This window comes from Malus domestica, chromosome 11 (assembly GCF_042453785.1).
Source record: "Malus domestica chromosome 11, GDT2T_hap1".
NCBI classification, from domain to species: domain Eukaryota; kingdom Viridiplantae; phylum Streptophyta; class Magnoliopsida; order Rosales; family Rosaceae; genus Malus; species Malus domestica.
Genome location: NC_091671.1, coordinates 11,658,347 through 11,683,949, shown reverse-complemented (window position 1 = coordinate 11,683,949; position 25,603 = coordinate 11,658,347). Strand labels below are relative to the sequence as shown.

Sequence of the window (25,603 nt, the reverse complement as noted above, 5' to 3'; positions counted from 1 at the left end):
CTCTCCATTTGGAATCTTTTAAAGCTTCCTCCACTCTGGTGGGTATTTTGATGGTTTCCATTTTCTAAACAAATGCACCATATTTCGGTGAAAGTCAATGAGTAGAGACATAGTTTGAAATGGAATACCACACCTTTCCTTATGGAGAGTACCTGTCTGGTGGTTTTCCTCGATTTTGTCGAGGAGGCAACATATAAGATTGTTCAATAATTTCCAAGTGCGTACTTACCTCGGGAATATTTGTTATGTTATGAGGGAGTTTGTTATTGTCTTCTAACTCACTGGAACTATTACTCGAATTTGAGGCAGTTATCACCCTTGAAGGCCTACTCGGACCAACATCACAATTTCTATTTGGCCCACTTTGGCTGGCAGCTGCAGATGGACAAACAACAACAGCGTTAGCATGCGACCCATCATTATTCTCATGTGTACAATATGCGGCCCACTTAGGCAAGCATCACACGGTTCTAGGCCATTCCTTCTACCATGGTCAGCACACCCATCAGGGCAGTCATGGTTAGCTTCATCTGGGCCAATTTGGTGAGTAGCATCTAGGCCGATTTGGTCTAAAAGCCCATTTGGACTATTTACAGAAACAGTAGGCATAATATCAAACCAACCATAATCTTCACCTGAGTTTGTCTCCCCTTAGGAATATGGCTGGGAGGAAAAAATAATTCGTCTTCAGAGAAGGTAACATCCATGGTGACGTACATATGTCGAATAGATGGATGATAACATCTATAGCCTTTTTGTGAAGGATTAAAGTCAAGGAACACACACCGCACTACACATGGATCAAGCTTGCTTCTTTGATTTTTGTGAAGATGAACATATGCCACACAACCAAAAACCCAGGGTTCAAGATGAAGAGTGGAAGGGAGCAAAACATGATCAGCAAGCACGGATAAGGAAATTCTAAAAGAGAGAACACGCGATGGCATTCGGTTCATGATATAAATAGCATAAGTGACTGCATCAGCCCAATATGTATTGGGTGTAGAACTACCAATAAGAAGGGCACGAGTAATCCCAAGCATGTGCCGATTTTTTCGTTCGGCAACTCCATTTTGTTGTGGGGTCTGAGGACATGTAGTTTCATGAAGAATGCCCTTTTTCGTAAAAAAAACTAAGAAATATCCTAATTAAGATACTCACCACCATTGTCTAACCGAAGCACTTTAACAGGGAGTGAATACTGAGTATAAACCATGTGATAAAAGGCTTTGAAGATGCCACCCACATCACTTTTATTTTTCATGAGGTACAACCAAGTCATCCTAGTGCAATCATCAACAAATGTTACAAACACCATGCTAAGTAGTAACCAGAGATGGCCCCCACACATCAGAATGAATTAACTCAAACGGAATTGTTCTTTGATACAAACTTGGAGAATAAGAAGCTCGATGACTTTTAGCTGATGTGCAAACATCACATTTCAACGAGGACTCCGGAATATTATTAAATAATGATAGAAGTAATTTTCGCAAATAACCAAAGCAGGCATGACCTAGCCGACAATGCCACAACTGAATAGACTTTAATTTTCCATTGTCACGACCAAACCGTCTGGTGTCCCTTCTGCTCTTCTCCCGGGAGCTTGTGTACTCGCAGTTGGAAGGCAAAGACTGCCAGTTTTTGCCCTTGTATTGGGATAAGAAATCCAACTTTCTCTTCAGGTTGGTACTTAATTAAACATCATCAGTTGGGAGAAACATCATCAGTTGGGAGAAGGCACAACTGTAGTGTTTTACTGATCTTTGTTTCAGTGAAGGACGCCATTGTGGGATTCCATATTGCTTCTGTGCCACGGGATCACGGTTGAATATGGGGGGATCATCCGGGGCATGCATCATAGTTCTTCACCCCTGAGCATCCTCCCTGATAGATTCAGAAATGGAAGACCAGCGGAGCCAAACTTTACTTGCAATTGCCTTCTTCTTGCATACATTACCAACATGACTAGTGAACCTGCGCATCAACAACTCAAGGCATTTGTTTCAATGGTGAACTTGCCAGAGAGGACTGTTCGAAGCTTATTTAATGTTGTTCTGATGTTGGACGATTCTGCAGATGATTGACTTGCGTTGTTTGGAGATTATTCCACCTCTTTCAGTCGGCAGATGATTGAGTTTGATACCTGCAATCCGGCACTTCCATAGTCACAAGTTGGATTCTGTTTGGATGAGATAATTAAGAAATGATTTGGATTTGACAAAATGAATAGATTAGATTAACAAGAAAAACTATTCAATGTATTTTATATGGATTTCACATAGTATTATTATAAGGAACGTAATATTTTCGAAACTGAAATGATGAGATTGAACGAGTCAATTTTAATTCCATTTCTCCTAAATAAATGCGTTGTTTCAACCCAAGCGAATGGAAGGACATTACTTATAGAATGACCCTACAAATATCATCAGTCCAGATACTCGGCTTCTCCAACAGATTTCATAATCTTAAAAGAAGAGTAACATAGTTGCTCAATCACTTGATATATTAAATTAATAAAACATATCATACGTCACTAGGCAATACAAAGATGCAAATCAAATTCATCATGATTTTTCTATCAATGCCAACATTACGGGTGAATTAACGACCAACTCCACAGTTGATGCATCTGCAGAAAAACCCCTCTCCACCATTTCTTGAATAAGTCTCATAACCCTTGATGTCTCGTTGTTATTGAATAACCCACGGATAATTGTGTTGTACGTGCAACCATCTGGAGAACAATCTCTCCTTTCCATTTCTCTAAGCAAGTTTGCTGCTTCACATGTAAGTCCCCCATTGCAAAGTCCACTGATCATTACATTATATGTCCTGACATTAGGTTGAATTCCTTTTGATGATAAACTACGAAAGAGATCCCATGCACATTCAATTTTTTCAGCTCTGCACAAACCTTCAATAAGAACATTGTAAGTTACAATATTAAAATCCAACTTCTTTCCCTCCATCTCTTCCAACAATTCAACTGCCTTGGGAAATTGTTGGTTTTTACAAAGGCCATCCAATAAAATATTATACGTTTGAATGTTTGGAAGTTGGCCACAAGCTTGCATTTGAGAGAACAAGTTTTGTGCATCTTGTGTTCTCCCCATCTTGCAAAACGCATCAATAAGAGTGCTATAAGTAACCGTATTTGGAACAACTCCCTGACGAGACATTTCTAGAAAAGTCATCCGAGCATCATCTATCCTTTTACGCTTACAATAGCCATTTATCAATATGTTGTAAGTACGAGCATCAACCATGCAGCCTTTGCTAAGCATTATTTCGAAAACCTTTTTCGCCTCATCCATTTCTCCTCGCAAACAGTAACCATCTATAAGCGAATTGTACGTAATTGTATCGGGTGCTATATCCCCTTGCGTCATCATTTTGACCAAGCTCCTTGCTTCCTGGACCATCCCCTCTTTACAATATGTATCAACCAAAACACTGAAGGTGCACACATTTGGAAAGATATGTTTACTCACCATTTCATTCAGCAATCTTGTAGCTTCTTTCCAATTCCCTAATTTGCAAACTCCATGAATCAAAGAGGTATAGGTCATGACATCTGGGGCAATACCCTTACTCGTCATTTCTGAGAAGAGCTTCAGTGCATCAACAAGTAGAGTATCCTTGCAAAGACTGTCAATGACCGTGCTATAGGCAACTATGTCAGGCTTGCAATCTCCTTCTTCCATCTTCTTAAGCAATTGGATAGCTCCAATGTTGTTACCTTTCAAGCAATGGCCCTTAAGTAGTGTGTTGAAAGTAAACAGATTCGGCTTGCAATTACCTCCCTCCATCATTTTGTTGAAAAGTGCTGCTGCCTTAGCCTCTCTATCCTCAAGAAGAAAGCCGTTGATTAGAGTGTTGCAGGTCGTGACATCTGGTTCAAAACCCAATTTGAAGAAGTTTCCCAAGACTGACAAACCAAACCCCATTTGGTGCAAATGGCAAAAGCAATTAATGATAATGTTTAAAGTATAAACATCAGGACGAATTCCGGACATAACCATTTGGTTATTCAAGGAGATGACTGCCGAGTAATGTTTCAACTTGGCAAGTTGAGTCAAGACTTGGTTGAAAGGGACAACGGAAGGCCGAGGACGCCTTTGAAGCATTTCGTCGAACACATTGAGAGCATCCTCAACATTATTGATTTTCAAAAGCTGGTGGTGTTGGGTGTTTTTAGATTCGGTCGATTTAGAAGGTCGAGAGTGAAACAAAGCCAAGTAATTGTTGAAGAAAATAACAACAGAAGAAGCTTGAAGAAGACAAGGAGGCATACCTCTGGTGCTGCTGCTGCTGCTGCCATAACCAACCTTCGAAAAAGAAGCAGCAGCAGCTGTTGTTGCCCGCATCATCTTTAGTGAGTCAGTGAGGCCGTGCGTAAATCCTCCTTTCGGAAAACTTTTGCTGAGGATGATATACGAAGGAAAACTCACATATAATTTCAAGGAACATAGGGATTTCAAATAGAGTAAACTGTCGATTTGCCCCCTGAACTATCACCCAACTTTCGATTTGCCCCCTGAACTTTTTAATTGGAAAATTAAGGACTTAAACTAATTTTTTTGGCCAACTGAAAATCAACGTTAGTTTTTCATAAATTTCATCCAAATTAACGTTAACTCTTATCATGTGCAAACCACGTAACTCTCATTTGTGGACAAAAGCGTCATTTCACTAGACCTTCAGACAGAAAAGCTATAGAATCACACATATTTGCATAGGTTTATATTTTAGAAATCTAAGGTTTTCAATTATTTTAAAGAATGAAGTGACCGAACTACCCACACATGTTGTGCATATGCTTCCATTTAACAGAAATTTGGATGGAATGAATGAAAAATTAACAGCATGGGGCAAATCGGCCAAAAAAATTAGTTTAAGTCCTTAATTTTCCAATTAAAAAGTTCAGGGGGCAAATCGAAAGTTGGGTGATAGTTCAGGGGGCAAATCGATAGTTTACTCTTTCAAATATTATCATTTATCATCCCCTTTTATTTTTTTTGTATAAAATTGATATTCTAAATTGAATTTTTTCTAAATCTGAATGTTTTTCTTGAAATGTTTTTTTTTGAATTTTTTCAAGGAACATAGAGATTTTTTTTTTTTTTTTTTTTGACTTTTTCAAAATCTGAACGTTTTTCTTGAAATTTTGTTTGGTAACTAATTACCTATTGTTAATCTCACGAAATTGGGACTTAGTACAGTGGAAATCTCTTATCACTTAATAATATTCATCTCTCCTTGTAAATGAGAGATTTTAAGTTCGATCTTTGTCAAAGTGTTAGAACCTAGCTCCACATCTTCTACAATTGCACAGAGAGATAGTAACAGAACAACAACATCATTTCATTAACTTCCTTATCTTCCTTTACAAGCTTCTATTAGTACTAACCTCCCACTTCTAACAGCTCTAACTAGCTAATATCTACCGTACACTTGTCAATCACAGATGATGCCAGATGATGCCATGTAGCATCCTAACAATACCTCCCCCTTAAAACAAAACTTACGGAAACAAAGTGCAGAACTACAATTAAACAAAACAACTCAAAGATCAACAAGTTATGAAAACTGGAGCTTCAAATCATGATACCACTCCTCAGTAACATCACCCCTGAACTGTTCTGTCATTGAACTCACTTCAGTCGCAACAGCATTGCTTCTCTAGAGTAGCAAAATAGCTCACTGCCTAAAATTAGCAAAGTAGCTCACTGCCTAAAATTTGACTCCACATTACACCCTCCCAAAAAGATGAGTAATGGTATTGACCCAATCATTTGCCATTGAAACACTACACCCATTTTCCAGCTTTAGCATGTACTTTGTACCAATGAATGCAACATCAAAGTTCACACAAAGCTTAGCAGTAGCAGAGTAGCAGAGTACCACATAACCTCCTGCACTTTTGAGAGCATAAACAACCATGTCGTCAATAAGACGATGCTCATATCTTGATCTCCAATGAGCTTCATAAACTTCCTGGAAGATGTCCTTGAACCTTCCATCATATTTCTTCAGAAATAGTATTTTTAGTGCTAAGATAAAATGGCCACTTTTTCTGGTAGGCAGTGTTCATGGAAGCCTCAGCAAAAGCACGTTTCTGGTAGGCAGTGTTCATGGAAGCCTCAGCAAAAGCACGTTTCTGGTAGGCAGTGTTCATGGAAGCCTCAGCAAAAGCACGGATAGACTCATCCATGTTATACATGGACAATGCTGTGCCTCCAGCACCAATAAATTTGTAAACCTCCCACTCTGCCATCTCGTTGGCCCATCAGTTACAAAAACCAATTTAAGTTTTCCAGGTCCTTCTATGATTGCATCAGTTGCTCGGTACTGATCACCAAAAACATGTTCCCCAATACATATTGGCATTGTCCAATCTGGAACAAGACGGAAAACATTTCTGCAGATAATAGGTTCTCCAAAAAACAGTACCATTTGCTACATTATACCTGAATTTTGAGCCACCACCCTTATCCCGAATGCCCTTGCAGTAGTCATGATCGAGAATAACATAGCAAACAACACAGCAAACAATACAGCAACCATTTCCAAATCTGGAGAGAGTGAACTTTCTTTCATGTTTTCTATTCTTGTCCATACAAGCTACTAAATGATGCAATCCCAAAATACCAGCATACTCCCCATCAATGATCATGGAATAATCAAAACTTACCTCACATTTGACCACCTTGGAACAATCAAAACCTCGAGCACAATCTGTATTCTTGGACTTTGAATTAAAGAGCCTCTGGCTAATTGTCCCACCCTTGTCACAAATTAACTCATGGAAACCAAGCTTCAAATGCACAATAGTACCATTTTTCATGACTTCACCATTACAAACAAGAAATTTAGAACTATGAGCATCTTTAATTTGAACATTCGAAGTAAAGAACCTACGAAGTGTACCTCCGGTGTCAGAAATCGGCATGTGATAGCCCAACTGAAAATCACAATCTGCTGAGTGTGACCTTTCATCAAACACTTGGAGTGCAAGTGAATCAATTTTCACGAACCCATCATCAGATACGGAAATTATGAAAATGAATTCTTGGGCCAAGTCGTTCTTGCAGTTAGATTCCCGATGAGACGAAGGCGACGTCCTGAATTGATTGAATTTATCGCTAAACGCAGCAACCAATTCGTTAGGAGATGAAGAACTCAGAACGCAAGCTTGAATCTTGGATTTCATGCAATCAGAATCAAGAAATGGAGGACTTTTCACAGTGTCTTCAACTTTCTTGTTGAGTAAATCGAAAACCTTTTCATTCTTCCCAGCCAATTCACTTCGAAAAAACCCAAAAATTGCTTGAAATTTGGAACTGGAACGAAACTTTGCAGAATCATCTTCGTGGTATTTGTCGTAGTCATGCACCTTCTTGAATTTCTTCAATATGGGTCGTAGACCAGGACGAGTCTTGGGCTTGTATCTTGGACGAAATTGAGACCAGAATTCATCTCTTTTCTCTCGGGCTTGAACCTTTTCCTTGTGGAAGAATTGAAGCTTGAGAACAATTTCATTCGATTTCACACGAGAGAGAGGAGATGTCGATTTGATGAACGGCTGATGCGTCGGTGTAGCTGCAGAATTCCCCAAAAATCCACCATTACCCCTTGCCATCAGAGCTTGTAATTGCCCCCATAATCAGCTCTAAATTTGCCTGAACCTTCTCTTGCGATTGCTGGACTTCTTCAATCCTCGTCTCCAGACTCGAAACTCGAGACTCCATATTCTTCCGCGAAGCTTGCCGCGACATACAACGTCGAAGGATTGAGTTTGGCTGTGATACCAATGTTAGAACCTAGCTCCACATCTTCTACAATTGCACAGAGAGATAGTAACAGAACAACAATATCATTTCATTTAACTTCCTTATCTTCCTTTACAAGCTTCTATTAGTACTAACCTCCCACTTCTAACAGCTCTAACTAGCTAATATCTACCGTACACTTGTCAATCACAATTGATGCCAGATGATGCCATGTAGCATCCTAACACAAAGACGAATTTGAATTACATTATTGTTATTCCATTGTAAGGCTAACTCCACTCCCTCCTCACTTTAGTGAAGATAACATCATTTTGGGCTACTAATAATATAGTTCAAATTTACCTTTAGCTATAATCGAGTCTAAAGCTTCTCACTTACAAATGAAAAAAAATACTATTAAATCATATTTGTTTAAATTTTCAGCAATAAAACTAATATCAAAGAGTAGGCTAACTTTTGGGAAAGTATGAAGCAACCCAAAAATTATATTTATGAAGTTAATGCATAGCCAATTATGCAATGCATTTAGGGTGCGTTTGGTACGTGGGACGGGACGGGACGGAACGGGACGAGGCGTTCCGTCCCGCGTTTGGTGCGCCAAAAATGGGTGGAACGGGCTGTTCCACGGGACAGATTTTGGGTGTTTTTGCGTCCCACCTCCACCCCCTGGAACGGGTTTGTTCCACGTCTGTGGAACGGGTTTGTTCCACGTCTGTGGAACACAATGTTTTACCATTTTAAGACAAATATACCCCATGCCTTTTTCAAAAATTACACCTTCGTTCCGTCCCGTCCCGTCCCGTTCCGTCCCGTCCCGTCCTGTCCCGTTCCGTCCCGTCTGCGTACCAAACGCACCCTTATAGATCTCTTTTTGCTACAACGTGATGGGCTCTCAAATTCTTTTTGCCTTGACGATGGATTCTCAAATCTAAATCTTCATTATTTGAAAGAGAAGAGAAACAATATGGAAACCACCTCATAATTCGAAAAAACAAATAAGATGGTGTTGCTCATTGTTTAACGGATCTTGGTGGCAGTCCCGAGTCTCATGTTAAAGCGTTGATGGGTAAACTGGAATGCTCTGGCGACTCCTCCCTGCAGAATGCATTGGATCTTGTGCATGGGTATCTGAATCAGATTCCATCGTATGGTCATAGAGAAGTGTTGATCTTGTATCCAGCTCTCAGTAACTGTGATCCAGGAGATATACTGGAAACTATCCAGAAGTAAAAAAGATCGTACCCAGTGCACAAGGTCCCCACTTTAAGCAGGGTCTGGGAGAGGTGAATGTCGGCTAGCCTTACCCCCATTTATGGAGAGGCTGGAAACTATCCAGAAGTGTAAGAAATAAAAAATTAGGTGCTCAGTCATTGGTCTCTCGGCAGAAATTTTCATATGCAAGCAAACATCTATGCCAAGAAACCGGTGGCTTATACTATATTGCATTGGATGAGGTGAGTTCATCTAGGTAACCCTAAACCTGAATTTTGGGTTTCTAATGCATTTGAGCACCAGAAAGTGGTCTTTTGTTTTTCACTTAAAAGATTTAGGCCTAGTTTGATACTGAGGTGATTCTGAAAAAAGCTGTATCAAAAAAAGCTGTGAGTTTTTTTGTGTTTGGTAAACATTCAGCTTCAGCTTTTTTTCATAGTTTTGGGTTGAATAAAAAGCCAAAAACAAGAAGCTGCAAAACCCAACTTTGAAAAACCGGTTTTTTTTCACATATGTTTGACATAAAAGTTTACCAAACACTATAATAATGTTTTTTTTTTTAAAAAGCATTTTTACAAAAAAGTTTACCAAACACTCTACAGCTTTATTTCACAGCCGCTTATTCTCACATCACAGCAAAAACAGTTTTTTTTCAAAGCACAGCAATACCAAACCAGCCCTTAAGATTTTCATCCACAGTTATTATTACTATTAAGTCTTAACCTACAAAGTTCGTTTTTATAACATTGTTTCTGATATGTTTTCTGCTTTGTGTAGGCGCACTTAAAAGAGTTAATATTGGAACATGCACCTCCTCCTCCAGCCAGAGCAGAATTTGCAATTGCTAATTTGGTAAAGATGGGGTTCCCACAAAGAGCGGCAGAGGGCTTTTGGAAGTCTGGGATGCCTTCACCAAACGTTGCAATAGAAAAAAACAATAGTGTTCGCAGTACAACCATGAATCTGAGTTTCGAAATTTATTGCCATCTCGATTGTTTAAGAAACAGAGGAATTTCTTCATTATTCCCCTTGTTTCGAGTTGGAGAGTTGTTAGTGCTAACATGTAATTGGATAGACCTGTCCTATTAAGTTAAACAGGGCCGTAAATATGTCTACGAATTTCATCATCATTGAAGAATAACATAAAAGTTGCTCTATCACTTAATAGATTAAATTAATAACACATATCATTCGTCACTAAGCAATGCATGAATGAATGGCTACCTGAACTGGAACCAGTGGAACAACTCCCTCCAATGCAGCACTCAAGGGAAGGATGCACCGAAACTAGTCAAAAACTGCAAAGATGCAAATCAATTTCATCACAATCTTTGTATCAATGCCAACAAAGCGGGTGAATTAACGATCAACTCCGTAGTTGATGCATCTGCAGAAAAACCCCTCTCCACCATTTCTTGAATAACCCTCACTGCATTTGATGTCTCGTTGTCGTTGATAAACCCTCGGATAATTGTGTTGTACGTGCAACCATCTGGAGAACAGCCTTTCTCTTCCATTTCTCTAAGCAAGTTTTCTGCTTCACTTGTTAGCTCCCCACTACAAAATCCACTAATCATTGTATTATACGTCCTGGCATTAGGTTGAATTCCCTTTGATGATAAACTAAGAAAGAGATCCCTTACGTATTCAACTTTTTCAGCTCTACACAAACCTGCAATAAGAATATTATAAGTTACAATGTTAAAATCCAACTTCTTTTCCTCCATCTCTTCCAACAATTCAACTGCCTTGGAAAATTGTTGGTTTTTACAGAGGCCATCCAGCAAAATGTTATAAATCTGAACATTTGGAAGTTGGCCACTAGCTTGCATTTGAGAGAACAAGTTCTGTGCATCTTGTGTTCTCCCCATCTTGCAAAACCCATTCATAAGAGTGCCATAAGTAACTGTATCTTGAACAACGCCCTTATGAGACATTTCCAGGAAAAGCATTTGGGCATCATCTATCCTTTTAAGCTTACAATAGCCGTTTATCAATATGCTATAACTATGAGCATCAACCATGCAGCCTAGGTGAAGCATTAGATCAAAGACTTTTTTCGCCTCGTCCATTTCGCCTCGCAAACAATAACCATCCATAAGCGAGTTGTAAGTAACCATATTAGGTTCAATATCTCTTTGGATCATCATTTCAACCACACTCCTTGCTTCATGGACCATCCCCTCTTTGCATAATGTATCAACCAAGACACTGAATGTGCGCACATTTGGAAAGATATGTTTCTCCACCATTTCATTCAACAATCTCGTAGCTTCTTTCCACTTCCCTAATTTGCAAACTCCATGAATCAAAGAGGTATAGGTCATGACATTTGGGGCAATACCCTTACTCGTCATTTCTGAGAAGAGCTTCAGTGCATCAACAACTAGAGTATCCTTGCAAAGACTGTCAATGACCGTGTTATAGGCAACTACGTCAGGCTTGCAATCTCCTTCTTCCATCTTCTTAAGAAATTGGATAGCTTCAATGTTGTTACCTTTCAAGCAATGGCCCTTTACTAGTGTGTTGAAAGTAACCACATTCGGCTGGCAATTACCTCCCTCCATCATTTCGTTGAAAAGTGCTGCTGCCTCAGCCTCTCTACCCTCACAAACAAAGCCATTGATTAGAGTGCTGTAGGTCGTGACATCCGGTGCAAAACCCAATTTGAAGAATTTTCCGAAGACAGATAAACTGAACCCGATTTGGTGCAAATGGCAGAAGCAATTAATGAGAATGTTTAGAGTATAAACATCAGGACGAATTCCGGACACAACCATTTGGTTATTCAAGGAGATGACTGCCGAATACTGTTTCAACTTGGCAACTTGAATCAAGATTTGGTTGAGAGGGACGACGGAAGGCAGAGGACGCCTTTGAAGCATTTCGTCGAACACATTAAGGGCATCCTCGAGATTAGTGATTTTAACAAACTGGTGTTGTTGGGTGTTTCTAGATTCGGTCGATTTAGAAGCTCGAGAGTGAAACAAAGCCAAGTAATTACTTACGAAAACAACAGAAGAAGAAGAAGATTGAACAAGACAAGGCAGCATACCTCTAAGTCTGAGTCTGCTGCTGATGCTGCTGCCACAACCAACCTGCAAAGAAGAGGAAGAAGCAGCCGTTGTTGCCAGCATCATCATCTTCAGTGAGGTAGCGAGTGCTGAGTAAGATTTTGTTTTTCCTTATAGTTTGCTTCCTTCAAAAGAATTGTGTGTTCGTCCCTAAATTCCGACTTATCTCTGTTACAAGTTCCATCTATTTTTTGTTATCTTTTTTAACGAACGTTATTATCTACCATAAAAAAAGGGTAAACTTCAAAATAAACTACCAATAATATAGTTCAAATTCGTCTTTTATGAAAATCAAACCTAACAAGTGAAAAGGAACATCGTTAAACCATTATTTGGTTTTGTCGACATCCTTTTAGTTCCACGATAACAACAATAAGTTGAAACATTGAAAAAATATTTCTAATTACCAGGCTCACTCCAAAATGCAGATAAATTAAAAACAATTACAGTCAAGAGGAGAAAGCCAAATTTAGAATTAGAACCATCCTACAAATTGAAGGGAAATATAATTGAATCATTAGTTCGTTGCTATATTAGAGTTCATTTAGAAGAAAATTTTATTTATAACATTTGACAAAACTCACACATAATTTCTAGAAATTTATTTAGAAGAAAATTTTTCTCTTGGTCTCAAGTCAAATTCGCACAACGCTCTACTCGTATTATTCTCCACTTGTAAGTCCAACTCCTATAAATGGCGAGTTTGATATCTAATTACTGACGGCCCATCCACCCCGCAAATATCATTGCGTCCAAAACTGGAGTCAAAATTAGCTGGACCTAGGGGGCCTAAAAATTATCCCAAGGAGATAAGTTAGGGATCAAACCAGCCGTCTAAGTTGTCAAACTTATAATTATTACTTACAAATGAAGAACAATACTGCTAGACTGAATCACTTGCGCCGCAAGCTTGAAACCCTTGAATTTCCATCCAATTGTGGGGATATCATAAAGCCCTCGGATTTTTACACAACAAAATGAAATCCGATGACATTGCATAAAGTTGGAATAACCGAACATGAAACTCAATTGCATTCCAAATACAATAAAACATATAATAAAAGTTTTTTTGGTATAATTTCTCTGTTGCCTCACCAGAAGTCAGCGTTCTACTATGATCTCGCAGCAACCATGACTTTAAAACGTCGGCCATCGGAGCGACGCGACGCACAAAGTGCCGATCCCCTGTACTTTAAATGGATCTCTATAAGTTAATACAAATGTCATGCCCCAACAGTAATGGACACACCAATAAAAAGTCAGTATTATCAATTTTCGAAAAAATGACCATCTATTTAAAAAAACTGAAGCCGGAGTGAATATTTACAGGCTATTGCTTGTCACTATAAAACCGAGCCGAGGCAGCCATGTTTTATTTCTTTGACAGGGTTTCCTCCGACACGTCCCAATTTTTCGGATTCAAATCACAATCTCCTGTACAATACCAGCATCGGACCTGCAGATTGTTAACGGGAGGAACACGAAGAATCCTGGTGCCATCGCAAGTTTTGTAACAATGCGGTCGATTTGGATGCCTTGTATATTTGTATCGCTTTCTTCTACCTCGGATGCCCAGTGCAACATCTAACGCTTCATCTCGTCAGGAACCAAATGTCTGTCAGCGTTCTTCCAATTAAACCCAAAACTAGATTCTCTGGCTCAATCATAAGAGATTACTCCAGGATCAGCTTCCAATCCCAGGGAGATTAAAATTAAAAAATTAAAATTAAAAAAAAAAAAAATCCAATAACCTTGTTCTCAAAACAAGCTCCAGTTCCTCTATTCAGAGTCCGAGTCAATAGAAAGATATAATCGCGGTCTCACAGAACGTTTTTGGCGAGGAAATGAGAAAGGACTGTTTGATCTTTGCCTACTTGTCCTGTCAGATCTGCTACCGTCATTCATACCGAGAAGCAAAGAAGCTGCAAAGGGTACAACAGTGAGCCAATAATCTTTTTGATTGAACTGCAAAGAATGCCAAATAAGGGAATGACGACAAGACAAAGGGCGGGACAATTTCCACACACCTATATTGCTATACCCAGTCTCTTTAATAAGGTTATCGACTTTACAACTCCCTCTGCGGGTTTCCTAAGAGAAAGATAGCAATATTTCAAATGAAGACAAAATAAAGTTGATTGTACACGCAAGGATCCCTATGGTCTCTGTTAACCACCAATTATGGACTCTGAAAATGTTAACAGAGATGTGCGACGAAAATTAAATGTGATTAGTCTCTGATGCGATTGTATCACAGAGTCTCTATCAATTCAACTTGCCTTAGTGAACATTATGAACTTCACGCTTTTCAAAGCTTAAGAGTGAAGGATGCAGACAGAGTAAGCAACAACCTTGGAAAAGTTAGGTCCTATCTGAATTGCAGATTTTAGTTCCATGGTGTTCGTGAACTTGAACATGTGATTCCACACATGGTTTAGCTTGAAGAAGCTCAATAGACCCATTTCATTACTCAAACTCATGCATGTATCTTCTGAGATAGCACTCAGCATATATCAGTGAAACTTAAAAAGACAAAAAAAGAGATTTTTAGAACCTGTGATAACACGTTATTTATTTAAAACACACAATGCTCAATGAAACTAGATGTGACTGTATCCACATTCTAAGCATGTTTATAATATGTATATTCAGTTCTTTCTGGTTTTTTACACAGTTGTAAGCAAAACCAAAATCAATTTGAAAGAACCACCAAAATCTAAAGACTTAAGTAGAGACAGAAAATGAACTCCGCACATGCTTAACGACAAGATTAAGGTGTTTGATACTGTTTCACTGGATTGAGATGAGCTGGTTCACATCAAATTACATGAATGTACTATGCAAAGGAAGAAGTCAGTCGAACTTTCAACCACTAGAATAAGGTGGGACCTCTAAGACTCGGATTGACTTAAAACCTTCGACTATTAGCATAGGAATTTAGAGAATTAAAACTTCATTAACAGGACCCAAATATATAAAACAATTTTAGCGAGGCCACCCAAATCAACCAAATCAAAATATATATATAACAAATGGCTTGGATATATTTTCAGGTACTTGTAATCCTTTATCATTTGTTTAACAATAAAAATTAGTTTTCTTTGTAATCTAGTTTTTTGCTTCTAAGAGACTCTGAGCATCAATAGTTGCAAAAGAATAAAAAAGTAAGAAACTAACTTTTGCTGATAAAAGGGTATTTGAAAGTGCAATACAAGGCTACGTAACAAAACTATATCTAAAAGAGTATTATTGGTACTAATTAAACAGCCCAAAATCTTAGCCACATTGAGGTAAGGAAATAGGTGGAAGCAAATTCCATATGCAGAGTCAAAAGTTTAAATTCAACTTTTGCTAAGAGTAGAATTAAACTGACTAAATATTTTAGCTGTTCTTTTAAGACTTGAGATATAGTTAAAAGTCAATAACCTCATTCAAGAAGCAATACAAGGATGCAAAATTAGCACCTGCCTGAACTATATATAGTGAATGTGTTGCAACTCTGATGCTAATCATGAACAATCTAAAAGTCATTTGCAACAAATCTATCAAAAGAGAACAAACCTGTATCAGCCAAAGAATCCATGGCACCTTCTCTGGATGGCATTTGCATTCTAGAATTCAAACCGTTTGGACTTGCAGGCGCCCCATTGATGCCACTGGCGTCACCCCCAAGCCTAAGAGATATCCAATCATCAGTGTGGACACCATTTGACATATCAGCTTGATCTCTCAAATCAGAATGAACTGATGCATCAGATGGTCTTGTGGGAAGAAATATTTGAAGAGAAGGGTCATCACCAGGAAATGCCATTGGGTTATCAACTAAGCCACCATTCATGTCAACATCTGAACGTGCAACAGAAGAATCAAGTCCTAGGGCAGCAGATCCCATGGTAGTTTCTGGAGCCAAAGTGTATCCATTCATGGATGTGGAACAATTGATGGAACTATGCTGCAGACCACCTAGGGTATCTGGTACATCTGCCTCAGAAGTAAATAACTGGAACCCGGCACCAGATTGAGTTCCAGGAGCTAATGGCCAGAGTGGAATAAATTCATCTTCGTTGCCAAAAAGACCCAAGCATGAGTTCCCACCAGTTCCAAGCGTGTGATCTTCACCATATGAATCAGCAATTCCAGAAGGCGCCACAGGAAAACCAAGCCCAGCAGCATCAGTTCTGTCATTCATATAGATGGTTCCAGAGGGCATTATATCATCATCAGAATCACTTAGTACAATAACTTCTGCGTCTCCTACTGGTGCAGAAGGATTTTGTCCTGAAAATCCATATGCTGAATCAACATTCAGAGAAAGAGAATCCATCTCAATTCCATTGTTAGTTGAGAAATCAAAGTTTCCACCACCATCCTGATTAACACTTGCATCTTCGCCATCCCTACCACTTCCAGTGGCACTGCTACTCATTGGGATAACTTTTAGCTCATGGTCTGCAAACTGCTCTTGTAATCTATTACCAGAAGAAGTGTTCATATCTTCAGGTTTGCTGACTTCCCAAAAGCCATTGCGATTCTTCCTGATTCCAAGTTTCAATCCAGTATGAGCTTCTGAAACACCTTCCTGTTTGACCTGCTTCAACACTTCCGTTTTTGGGATACTTTCTCCTTCTGTCGGGACACTAAGTGTACCATCAGGCAGGTGCCACTGACCAAGTTCCCCAAGCTCCCTGCGATCACTTTCACTTTTAGTCTTAACTCGCCAAGACCCATCAGGCTTCACCTCAATCTCTGCTACATCCTCTCCACAATACCTCATCTGTAACAACCCCACGAAACAAAATGAGAAAACGAAAAAAAAAAAAAGAGGATAAATCAGTTAAGTGATACTTTAGAACCACAGTATTATGTAGTGCATAAAAAGGCATTACCTTTGAAGTGATACGGTTGAAATAAGGGTCGATAATGATATTCTCCAGCGCATAGTTCTTGAGACAAATGGGGCATTGCCACTGCAATCACAAACCAAGGCGTGCTAAACAAACAGAATTAAAAACAAGGACAAACAAACTACATCTTTCATTTTGCATAGAGGCTTACCTTCCTTGAACGTTGATTCATTTCCACAAAAACGTCAAGATCAAAACAGCCCATGTGAGGGCAGGGCTTGAATCTCCCAGCAACCTTCATTCTTGAACCACTCATCTATAAAATACATGCAGAAAAATACCAATTCAGTTCCAAGAACAATTAGCCGTTAAAAACAAGGCATGAAATGTGTTAGTTGACATAAGAAAACTTGTCTCTGGACTATTCATTTCCTGTACAAAAATAATTCATCTCCGGACTACTCATTTCATGTACTACAAAAAAAAAATCAACAAGAATTCCTACAATATCAAAAAAATAAAATTGCAACATATAGAAGATATGTGTTTGAGTTGGAAGAATTAGTGTCAGCATGTTCCAACAAATAAAAGATCGTCCCATCACCAGTAGGGGTGCTATTCTCTGTTGCACCACATGGGAACTTGGAAAGCACTTTAAACAATTAGCCTAACATGCAACATAAAGATGCACTCCTGATATCGAAATTACAAGAATCTGAAGAAGTTAGCAGAATCCCTTGGTTATTCATATGCTTGGAAACTAAGCATTCTTGAACCCATGAGATATTAATTGCACATTAAGCTCATACACAAAAAATAAAATTCATTGAAGTATTCCATAATGCATCAGATAAGTGAGTCATATTTCCCAATTGTACTTAAAACTCCTAACATAGAAGTGAGCATTTCATCGCACAAAAGGTAAGTTCGGATGACAACTTACCGGACAACGTAGATTGACAGTAAAAGAATCTGCAACAACTTCCAAATCACTGTCACTATCATCATTATCCGTAGCAGTCCCACCACCAACACATCGACACACACGAGCAAGCGCATCTTCAAAACCCTCACCATCAGACTCCTTGGGAATCAGGTTGAGAATCTAGAAAAAGTAAAATTTAAAAGACCCGCTAATGTAATAAACGCCATGGAAAACCAATAACAGAAAGCATACGAAAATTATACTTAAATATCAACCGGTACTGGAATAATATAAAATGATCAACTCTACGACAACAATAATAGTCCAGTAAATTACAAGATTGAACTCAAAAAGTTAATCATGTATAAATTGCTGCTTCAGGACATTCAATCAAGAAGATATTTGTTGTGTTTTTATATATTGAGAAGATTGTTGGCAATTCAACAACAGCATAATTTGACATTATGGATTTGACTTCCCCCTCACCAACAATCTTCTTCCAGAAGAGTTTTTTTCCGGTTACAAGTATATGCTAAGGACTTGGGAGCAGCCTCTCCATAAATGGGGGTAAGGCTCGCCGACATTCACCTCTCCCAGACCCTGCGTAAAGCGGGAGCCTTGTGCACTGGGTACGACCTTTACGACGACAAGTATATGCTAAGGAAACTACAAGAGCATAATGCAAGCTCAACCACCCAAAGAAACAAAATCAATGTATAAAACATCAGCACTACCTGTTGCACTGTGCGTCTCTTCACAATACGAACCCCTAAGCAGAAAATGCGGGCATCGCATCCTGTTAAGGAAATCTTATTAAATCCGTCTTTCGTATATGGTGTGATCTGACAAAACAACATGAAGTACACTAAGATACTAACACAAACAACTTATTTTAAGTGTTTTGAATTACAGAGCAATCAGAAAAGGCCCTGCAGTAACAAGGCAAGTAATCTCATCTAAAATAGAAAGAAAGGGTCCAACACACAGAACAAAAACAGACAACTAAAAGCTTATAATTGCATAGGAAAAAACTCACAATTGGACCATCATCACGACCATTAGCTCCAAGAAGTTGCGAGCCAGGTCTATTGATTGCACGAACAGGCATACCTGCAAATTATACAGAACAATCTCCAATAATACACAGCACATTCAAGTGGATATACACTGAAAAAAAAATTCCAAAGCAGCATCTTTAAAGACAAGAGTCAAGATTTTAATTTAAGATAAAACTCATCAATCTATGTAAAAATTTCAAAATAACCATACCATTGACCTGTAGATCTGCATATTGCGGCCATTGCATCCTGAATGCAACTTTGTCATTTAAAAGCATACACCAAACCTGCATAATGATGTCAAATGACCAATAAATGATTTAGTACTAATATAAAACCAATGATTCACCAATCTTCAAACAATACACTAACCAACCTGAACATCATATTCTTGTTTAGACATCAGGTCCTTGTCTGCCCTTGTGAGTTGAAACGTTTTCTCCACACTTTGCACTGGATTCGAACTGGACAATTGGCAAGGGGATGGGGAACAAATATCAGATGCAAAGTAAAACATCAAAACATGGATAAATGTGCAAATATTATCAAAAGGGGTTTGCTTGTCTATATGTGAGAGTGTACATAGATACTTGACACTCATAACGTTCATTCTACCTGTTAAAGAAACCTTCGAAGTCTTCATATTAAATCAAAAGAAAACTACTCTCAGGCAACAGGATGTTTACTCTTTTGAATATGCTGATTCATAATGGTATTATGAAATTCGAGTGAAATAACAGTGCACGCACAGTTATGGATCATATTTATGATGGCTAGGTATCATACACAATGCAATGTCATCTTCAGAACGAACTTAATTGTTGCTGGAATTAGAAAGTTATTGCTCAGAGCATGTGCGCATAGTACATTCATGAGAAATAACTATAAAAAATTAAACACGGTCCACTCACCCATCAGCTGGAATATTTGTAACATGCAACTTAACAGGCTGTAAAGGATGTTGAATCGTTACCCAAAACCTGAATAAACATAAAAAACAATTAAGCCAAAAAAACAGAAGATAACAAATGTCATAACATAAAAGGGGGCAAAGTATTTGCAATGTTGAAATAAAACATAAGCTAACTGAGGCAATAGTTATTACATAAAACAAATAAAGTGAAAGAACTCATTCAAACCAAAATACCATAACCTGATATAAGTAGAAATCATCAAATAGCCATAAATCCTAGTCACTGAGTTTGACCCACCATACTTAAGTTACTAGTTAAAATAGGTGCAGTTTCAAAAAAGTCAAGATACACTAAATAAAAAACACACATTAGCATGCCAAAAGCCAGGCCATCACCACAATCATTGTGTTGGGACTTGGGACCAAGATGAATCTCTTTGCCTACTTATCTGGAACTGAAGTCATATCGTCTTTTAAATCATACCACATAATGATCTTACCACCCCCTCAATTCAATTCAATGTACACTTTGCCTTTCCAAAACGGCACCTTACCATCAATTAATCATTGTAACTAGTTTATTATTCAAGTGACACTCAAAATTTTATGCAAACAATCATAAAGAAATATGTTATGGACCCAAAGTGAGACCTAATTTTTTGTTTGAGCAAATCTTCAGCACCTTTTATAAATATTGAATTTTTCAAATGGTACATAAACTGTGTAGAGCAGGTTATAAAGGTCATAACCGAAAAAAATAAAAATCACTTTCACTATGTTAACATCATCATATGAAAGAAATAGCCCAATTTAAAATGGGAAAGAAGTTAGCAAAAAGGATTTGCATGTATAAATTAAACAAACTCCCCAAGGTCCCCAAAAAGCAAAACAATGACGAAGAAAAAGAAGATGGCTTGGCTAATGGTTACATGAATAATTAAAAATAAAACACACAAAAAATAACCAAGCTATAATCACTTTTTTATAACAAGAAAATACTGGTGCTACATACGGATCAGCCCGACTTAGTCGACAGAGTTCACAATAAAATAATTCGGGAACTGGTGGATTGCCTTCCATAGGTTTCTCTGGAACTATAACGCAACCCATGTGTTGCCACACTTGGCATCTTGGATCTTCACACTGCCATTAAAGGTGCAGTAAAGTCATTCAAATAAGAAAGTGCAAAAACCATAAAAAGGGTGCAGTACATGTGTTCAAATAAGAAAATGTTTCATGTCCACAATAGTAGTCAAATGATAAAGGGATGCGACAAGGAGAAGACTCGTGATTAATCAAACATGCTACAACCTAAGGGACTTGGGAAGAGAATATGAAAATTTGTAGGATACCTTAATCATTGACTCTGTTTCTAATGAATTCCCACAGAGACAGCGAACCTTGATAGCTGACTGGTAGGGATCCTCAATTTCGCCTCTTATTTTCACATTACTACTATCAGAGATGCATTGTCCCTTTGATGCTAAATCAGGGGCACCGGAAATCTGCATTTTTCTGGAGCAAACAGAAAAAAAATACAAGTCAGGGGACAAAAGCAAAGTAAAATACGTAGTCTGAATAAATAGAGAACTATATATAAAGCACATCTGAGGACTTCAGCTCTACATTCAATATACCAGACAACAAAGAAAAAAAAGAGGCAAAGATAAATCCATCCCTTCAATAAAATGAATGCAACAAATGTATGGCATATATGAGGACAAACCTATAGGTGTGATCTACAAGTTCCGCCACCTGTTCCTTTCCAACTGCATTCTTTTTTGCCCACATTTTAGAGACTGGAGATAAAGTAGAAGTTTTTAATGATCAAAACAAAGAATTGGAAACATAACCAAAGAATCAAAATAATGCACACATATCATGGTGTCACAAACTAAAAGAAGTAGTCCCAAAAGAACCAGACCAGAGAAAGATTAAATGAAAACACCATCATTAGAAAAATGGTTTGGAGCATAGAAGCTAAAGGCCTGTTTGGCACTGCTTTTGGAATAGATAAAAACACTTTTAGCAGAATTTGACAGAAATAACTAGAAGTACTTATGTGCAATAAAAACATTTTTAGTGCTTTTCCTTTGTGCTTCTTCTTGAGGAAGCATTTCCAAGAAGCACTAGACTTTTTAGTAAAAATTGGGGTTTCTAACATATGCGCTAAAGAGCAGAGAGCTTCCGACAAGCATTCCCAAACAGGCCCTAAAACCAAAAAGGTCGAGAAGCAAATTTCAGTGCACGGGAAAAAGGAAATGACACCTAGGTTCAAAAATATGGATATGAAAAAAACTATCCAGATTCAGAATGACTTGATTCTCTATCAGGAATATGTCTCAAAAAATGAATTAATGAATGACAACCTTTAACCAAAGGCTGATGGTTAAAAAGAATGTGGATAACATATAACATCATTAGTTTTACAAGATTTATAAATAAAATGTTTTCAATGGTTTTTGAACCAGAAAATGCGCTTTGAGGGAAAAAAGCAGTTGCATTCCTAACTCTAAGACTCTAAGAAACCAGATACATGATCCCCGAACGTTTCTAGGTCAGCCAAATAGAAGACAAACTGCAGATGAAAGCCACTTCTAATGCTGCAAAAAGAAAGCATTATGAATGCTAAAAGGATGTAGCATGCTCATTAACATAAAATGTCATACGAAGTACATCAATAACTTGTGACACAATCAATTCTCATCTCCTATGCATTTATTATAGAAGCCAAATAAGAAACAAATACTTCTAATATCTTATCTGGCTGGACGAAGACAAGGAACTATGCAATATGTACACTGGGTTCCCAACATATAAGCTACATTTATAGCATACAGGACTGTTACTGTAGGCTTATAACATTAAATCATCTGAACCAGGAAAAAAAACAATTGCTATAGAACCATTTACCTTGTTCATCAGAAAGAATGGCCAATATCCGGTCAACAAGATCCTGCATAATAGATATTGGTAAATCAGACAATGACAGCTTTCTCTTACGCCATTCATCTCAAAAACCTTGTAAAATGCTTTACAAGATACCATCATAGAAGTTAAGCCAATTATTATGCAATGAACGGGTTCTATTATACTAAAATTCCAGCCAAAAAGGTATCCAAAATAATTTGAAAGATCCATGCAGTCAAATGACAGCACAGAAAGGAATAATAAAAGTACATGCAAAATACTCGTGGGTGAAACCATCCATCTTGAAAGTTGCAAATATTTTCATAGAATTGACAATTGCACTCTTAAGTGATCAAATAATAGGGAAAATAAGAGAGGGAAAATAACTAAGCAACTTTCGGTAGTCATTGATACTATAATGCATCCCAATATGCAAAAGTAACTCTCCATAACACATCAATACTGTATAGTACATACCAAGGAAGATTCAATCCAACCTTGATAAATACACCTAAATTAGTTTGTAGAATATAACAGGACCTCTTTTCCTTTATAGGAGTATTGACAAGAACAATGGAACCCTACATCAACATAAACCCCTGTGAACTCAGAAAAATTATGCCACAGAGCACAAAATGCAGTGCAAAGTTGAGTACATAAGTAATATCCCTTATATAAAGGAATGAAGAGGTGAGCAAGTAGATGACATCCACAATATACAGGAACCCGACATCACATCACAGGGCGGTATTTCTAGCATCTTACCTGCTTCTTCCCCTGCTTTGATAGACCTAATTCAGTGAGAACATCTTTGAGCTCTTTTATTCGAAAATATGCCAATTTTTCCTGCAATGATAAACAAAAATTCTAAGTTGAAAATGATATGAATTTCACAAGTTGAATAATATGAAACAGTCTCAATGTATACAGCACAAGCAAAATTGTGTCTGCATCATGCATTTCAAACAGTCTCTATGAATTAAAAGCTGTGAAGGATATTTTAACCTCAAGGGGAAAGAAATGGGACATGAAAAAAGAAAGTAAAACTTATAACCGAATACGTAACTAGATTTACTACTCTTTCTTAGAAGGTAAATCTCCACCATCCAACAATTACTTGCTAACTTTTCATGATCAACTGTATTCAAATGTCTTTGCTTCTTCGCATTCTCTGCTTCAAGCTACCCAAACTCATTCTTCTTATCTCATCCATTAACACCTTATGCAAGTCACATGAACGACACTAACGATAAAACTAACCATAAACAAAAAAAGTTGTCATTTGAGACATACCCGACTACATTATATCATCTACTAATTGAATAACAGAAAAACTAAGTGACAAACACCTAAAGCTACTTATATGAGCTTATTTCCACTGATGCATTCAATAACACCGCTCGCGTACCAGTTGACCATATTCATCAAGGTAAATTCGCAAGTAAAGCAAACATTCTGAGGCTAATGTTCTACCACATGCCAAAACTCCACCCATTACAAAATTGCATCATCCATCAAATTGCATAAATAATCGCCGCAAACTCGACTTTTTCAAGCAAATTCAGCCAACCAATACATCAAGCATCAAGAAAAAAACGTAATCAAATCGAAAAAAAACAACAAAAATACCTTGCAACTAGCTACCAAATCCATTTTCTCCGCCAAAAATGAAGGCCCAGAAAGTACACAATCACCTCCGGACCAATAATTTAATCAACCACCAAACCAGAAAAACGAGCACATAGCCTCCTCAGGGACCGATCTAACCACCAAAAAAAACCACAAAATTATTAAAAATTAAACCATCTCAAGTTCTCAACTGATAGTCCTGAATTGAACAATCGCAGGCAAAAAAAAAAAAAAAAAAAAAAAAAAAACCCTAAAATTTGAAGTCTTACTTTGTTGATCGAATTGGGGGAGGGAGTCTAGGGTTTTTTCCGAGCGCCGACTTTGCGATACTGCTACTTGTTCTTCGTCCCTGTAATCGTTTTTGCGTTTTTTTTCTATTTTGACCGAAGACCCCCAACCAGAACCAATCCCCCCAATTACAATGTTCGGACCTGTCGCCGATTATCCAATCCGGTTTTTTTACGGGGACACGTCCGGGTTCGGTTCCGGTGCGCTCACGTGCACGCTGTGTGCCGCGCCCGCATTTTAGCCTCGGGCAAATTCGTACGGTGTGGACTCATCGGTCTGGTCGAAGGGGGGCCCAGCCCGCTCTGATCTTGCCACGTCCTCGTTCAAAATTGAAACAATTAATCCTGTGTTTTTTAAGTAATTTGATTTTAAAATTAATAAACCGTACGATTTGGTGTCCATCAAAGTGGACCGGGAAAAAGCATGCACGAGAGAATCAGGAAAGAAGGAGGAAGGAGCACGAAACCATCGCCTGTGGGTCCCGCAGAGTACCAATTTTTCTTCTGCAAGCACATGTACGAATTCTTTTTATTTTTTTCTGGATAATTTTGTTTATTTTAATCAAAGAGATAAAAAGAGTATTGAAAATTTGAAAGGCAGTTGGGATACTCCGGAGAGATCGACTTTATATTTTCCTGTGTTTTAGGGTCACATGTGTAACACTATATGTCATTATATAATTAGAATGATACTCGAAAAAATCACTTTTTTCTTTTGTACAATGATAAATGGTGTTTCACCCTCTGGTTATAGCACAATGAAAAATTTCTCTATTCAAAAAAGTTCCTATCTTACGAGCAAAATATTTCATTCACATAATTTTGTGTTTATGAGCAAAATAATGAGTAGATCAACTTATTAATATTATAAATTATTGGGTAAATAATAGAAAAGGTCCCTGAACTACATTATAAGTTTAGTTTTCATCCCTCAACTCTTATATTAGTTTCT

The 25,603-nt window shown here is 37.9% G+C and overlaps 4 protein-coding genes across 7 annotated transcripts; all 4 read right to left on the bottom strand.

Moving 5' to 3' along the window:
* Nucleotides 1-2,449: 2,449 nt before the first annotated feature.
* Nucleotides 2,450-4,490, bottom strand: LOC103447941 (putative pentatricopeptide repeat-containing protein At1g12700, mitochondrial). Its single transcript, XM_008387164.3, has one exon. The coding sequence runs from the start codon at nt 4,374-4,376 to the stop codon at nt 2,571-2,573; it is 1,806 nt and encodes a 601-aa protein (XP_008385386.2). The 5' UTR covers nt 4,377-4,490; the 3' UTR covers nt 2,450-2,570.
* An 856-nt stretch (nt 4,491-5,346) lies between these two features.
* On the bottom strand, nt 5,347-8,065 carry LOC139189309 (uncharacterized). Its single transcript, XM_070807998.1, has 2 exons — nt 6,191-8,065; nt 5,347-6,148 (listed from the first exon to the last, which is right to left on the bottom strand). Exon 1 carries the CDS (start codon nt 7,646-7,648, stop codon nt 6,362-6,364), a length of 1,287 nt encoding a protein of 428 aa, XP_070664099.1. The 5' UTR covers nt 7,649-8,065; the 3' UTR covers nt 5,347-6,148; nt 6,191-6,361.
* Nucleotides 8,066-10,120: 2,055 nt separating this feature from the next.
* Nucleotides 10,121-12,282, bottom strand: LOC103447860 (putative pentatricopeptide repeat-containing protein At1g12700, mitochondrial). The gene has a single exon (XM_029088507.2). It carries the CDS (start codon nt 12,152-12,154, stop codon nt 10,334-10,336), a length of 1,821 nt encoding a protein of 606 aa, XP_028944340.1. The 5' UTR covers nt 12,155-12,282; the 3' UTR covers nt 10,121-10,333.
* A 687-nt stretch (nt 12,283-12,969) lies between these two features.
* LOC103447861 (E3 SUMO-protein ligase SIZ1) lies at nt 12,970-24,973 on the bottom strand. Of its 4 annotated transcripts, XR_011573084.1 has the most exons (19): nt 24,634-24,973; nt 24,365-24,497; nt 23,501-23,581; nt 22,739-22,781; nt 21,552-21,624; nt 21,178-21,340; nt 20,838-20,968; nt 19,824-19,892; nt 19,289-19,376; nt 19,124-19,199; nt 18,891-18,964; nt 18,589-18,696; nt 17,873-18,034; nt 17,141-17,245; nt 16,972-17,052; nt 15,647-16,859; nt 14,113-14,176; nt 13,837-14,007; nt 12,970-13,739 (listed from the first exon to the last, which is right to left on the bottom strand). XR_011573084.1 is itself a non-coding variant. In XM_008387065.4 (18 exons), exons 2-17 carry the CDS (start codon nt 24,386-24,388, stop codon nt 13,865-13,867), a joined length of 2,634 nt encoding a protein of 877 aa, XP_008385287.2. In that variant the 5' UTR covers nt 24,389-24,497; nt 24,634-24,862; the 3' UTR covers nt 12,970-13,739; nt 13,837-13,864. The 4 variants fall into 4 exon arrangements, 2 of the variants coding, with proteins under 2 accessions (XP_008385287.2, XP_070664098.1); XR_011573083.1 differs by lacking the exon at nt 14,113-14,176 and having other exon boundaries at nt 14,437-16,859; nt 24,634-24,860; XM_008387065.4 differs by lacking the exon at nt 14,113-14,176 and having other exon boundaries at nt 24,634-24,862.
* Between the last annotated feature and the right edge of the window lie 630 nt (nt 24,974-25,603).

Bases quoted from the DNA above. Each gene is read 5' to 3' on its own strand.
- LOC103447941 (XM_008387164.3), bottom strand. From the start codon at position 4,376: ATGATGCGGGCAACAACAGCTGCTGCTGCTTCTTTTTCGAAGGTTGGT.
- LOC139189309 (XM_070807998.1), bottom strand. From the start codon at position 7,648: ATGGCAAGGGGTAATGGTGGATTTTTGGGGAATTCTGCAGCTACACCG.
- LOC103447860 (XM_029088507.2), bottom strand. From the start codon at position 12,154: ATGATGATGCTGGCAACAACGGCTGCTTCTTCCTCTTCTTTGCAGGTT.
- LOC103447861 (XM_008387065.4), bottom strand. From the start codon at position 24,388: ATGGATTTGGTAGCTAGTTGCAAG. The intron at 18,697-18,890 runs GTGAGTTTTTTC...TTGTTTTGTCAG, and splicing joins GTCGTGATGATGGTCCAATT to ATCACACCATATACGAAAGA. The intron at 18,035-18,588 runs GTAGTGCTGATG...TACTTTTTCTAG, and splicing joins AGAGACGCACAGTGCAACAG to ATTCTCAACCTGATTCCCAA.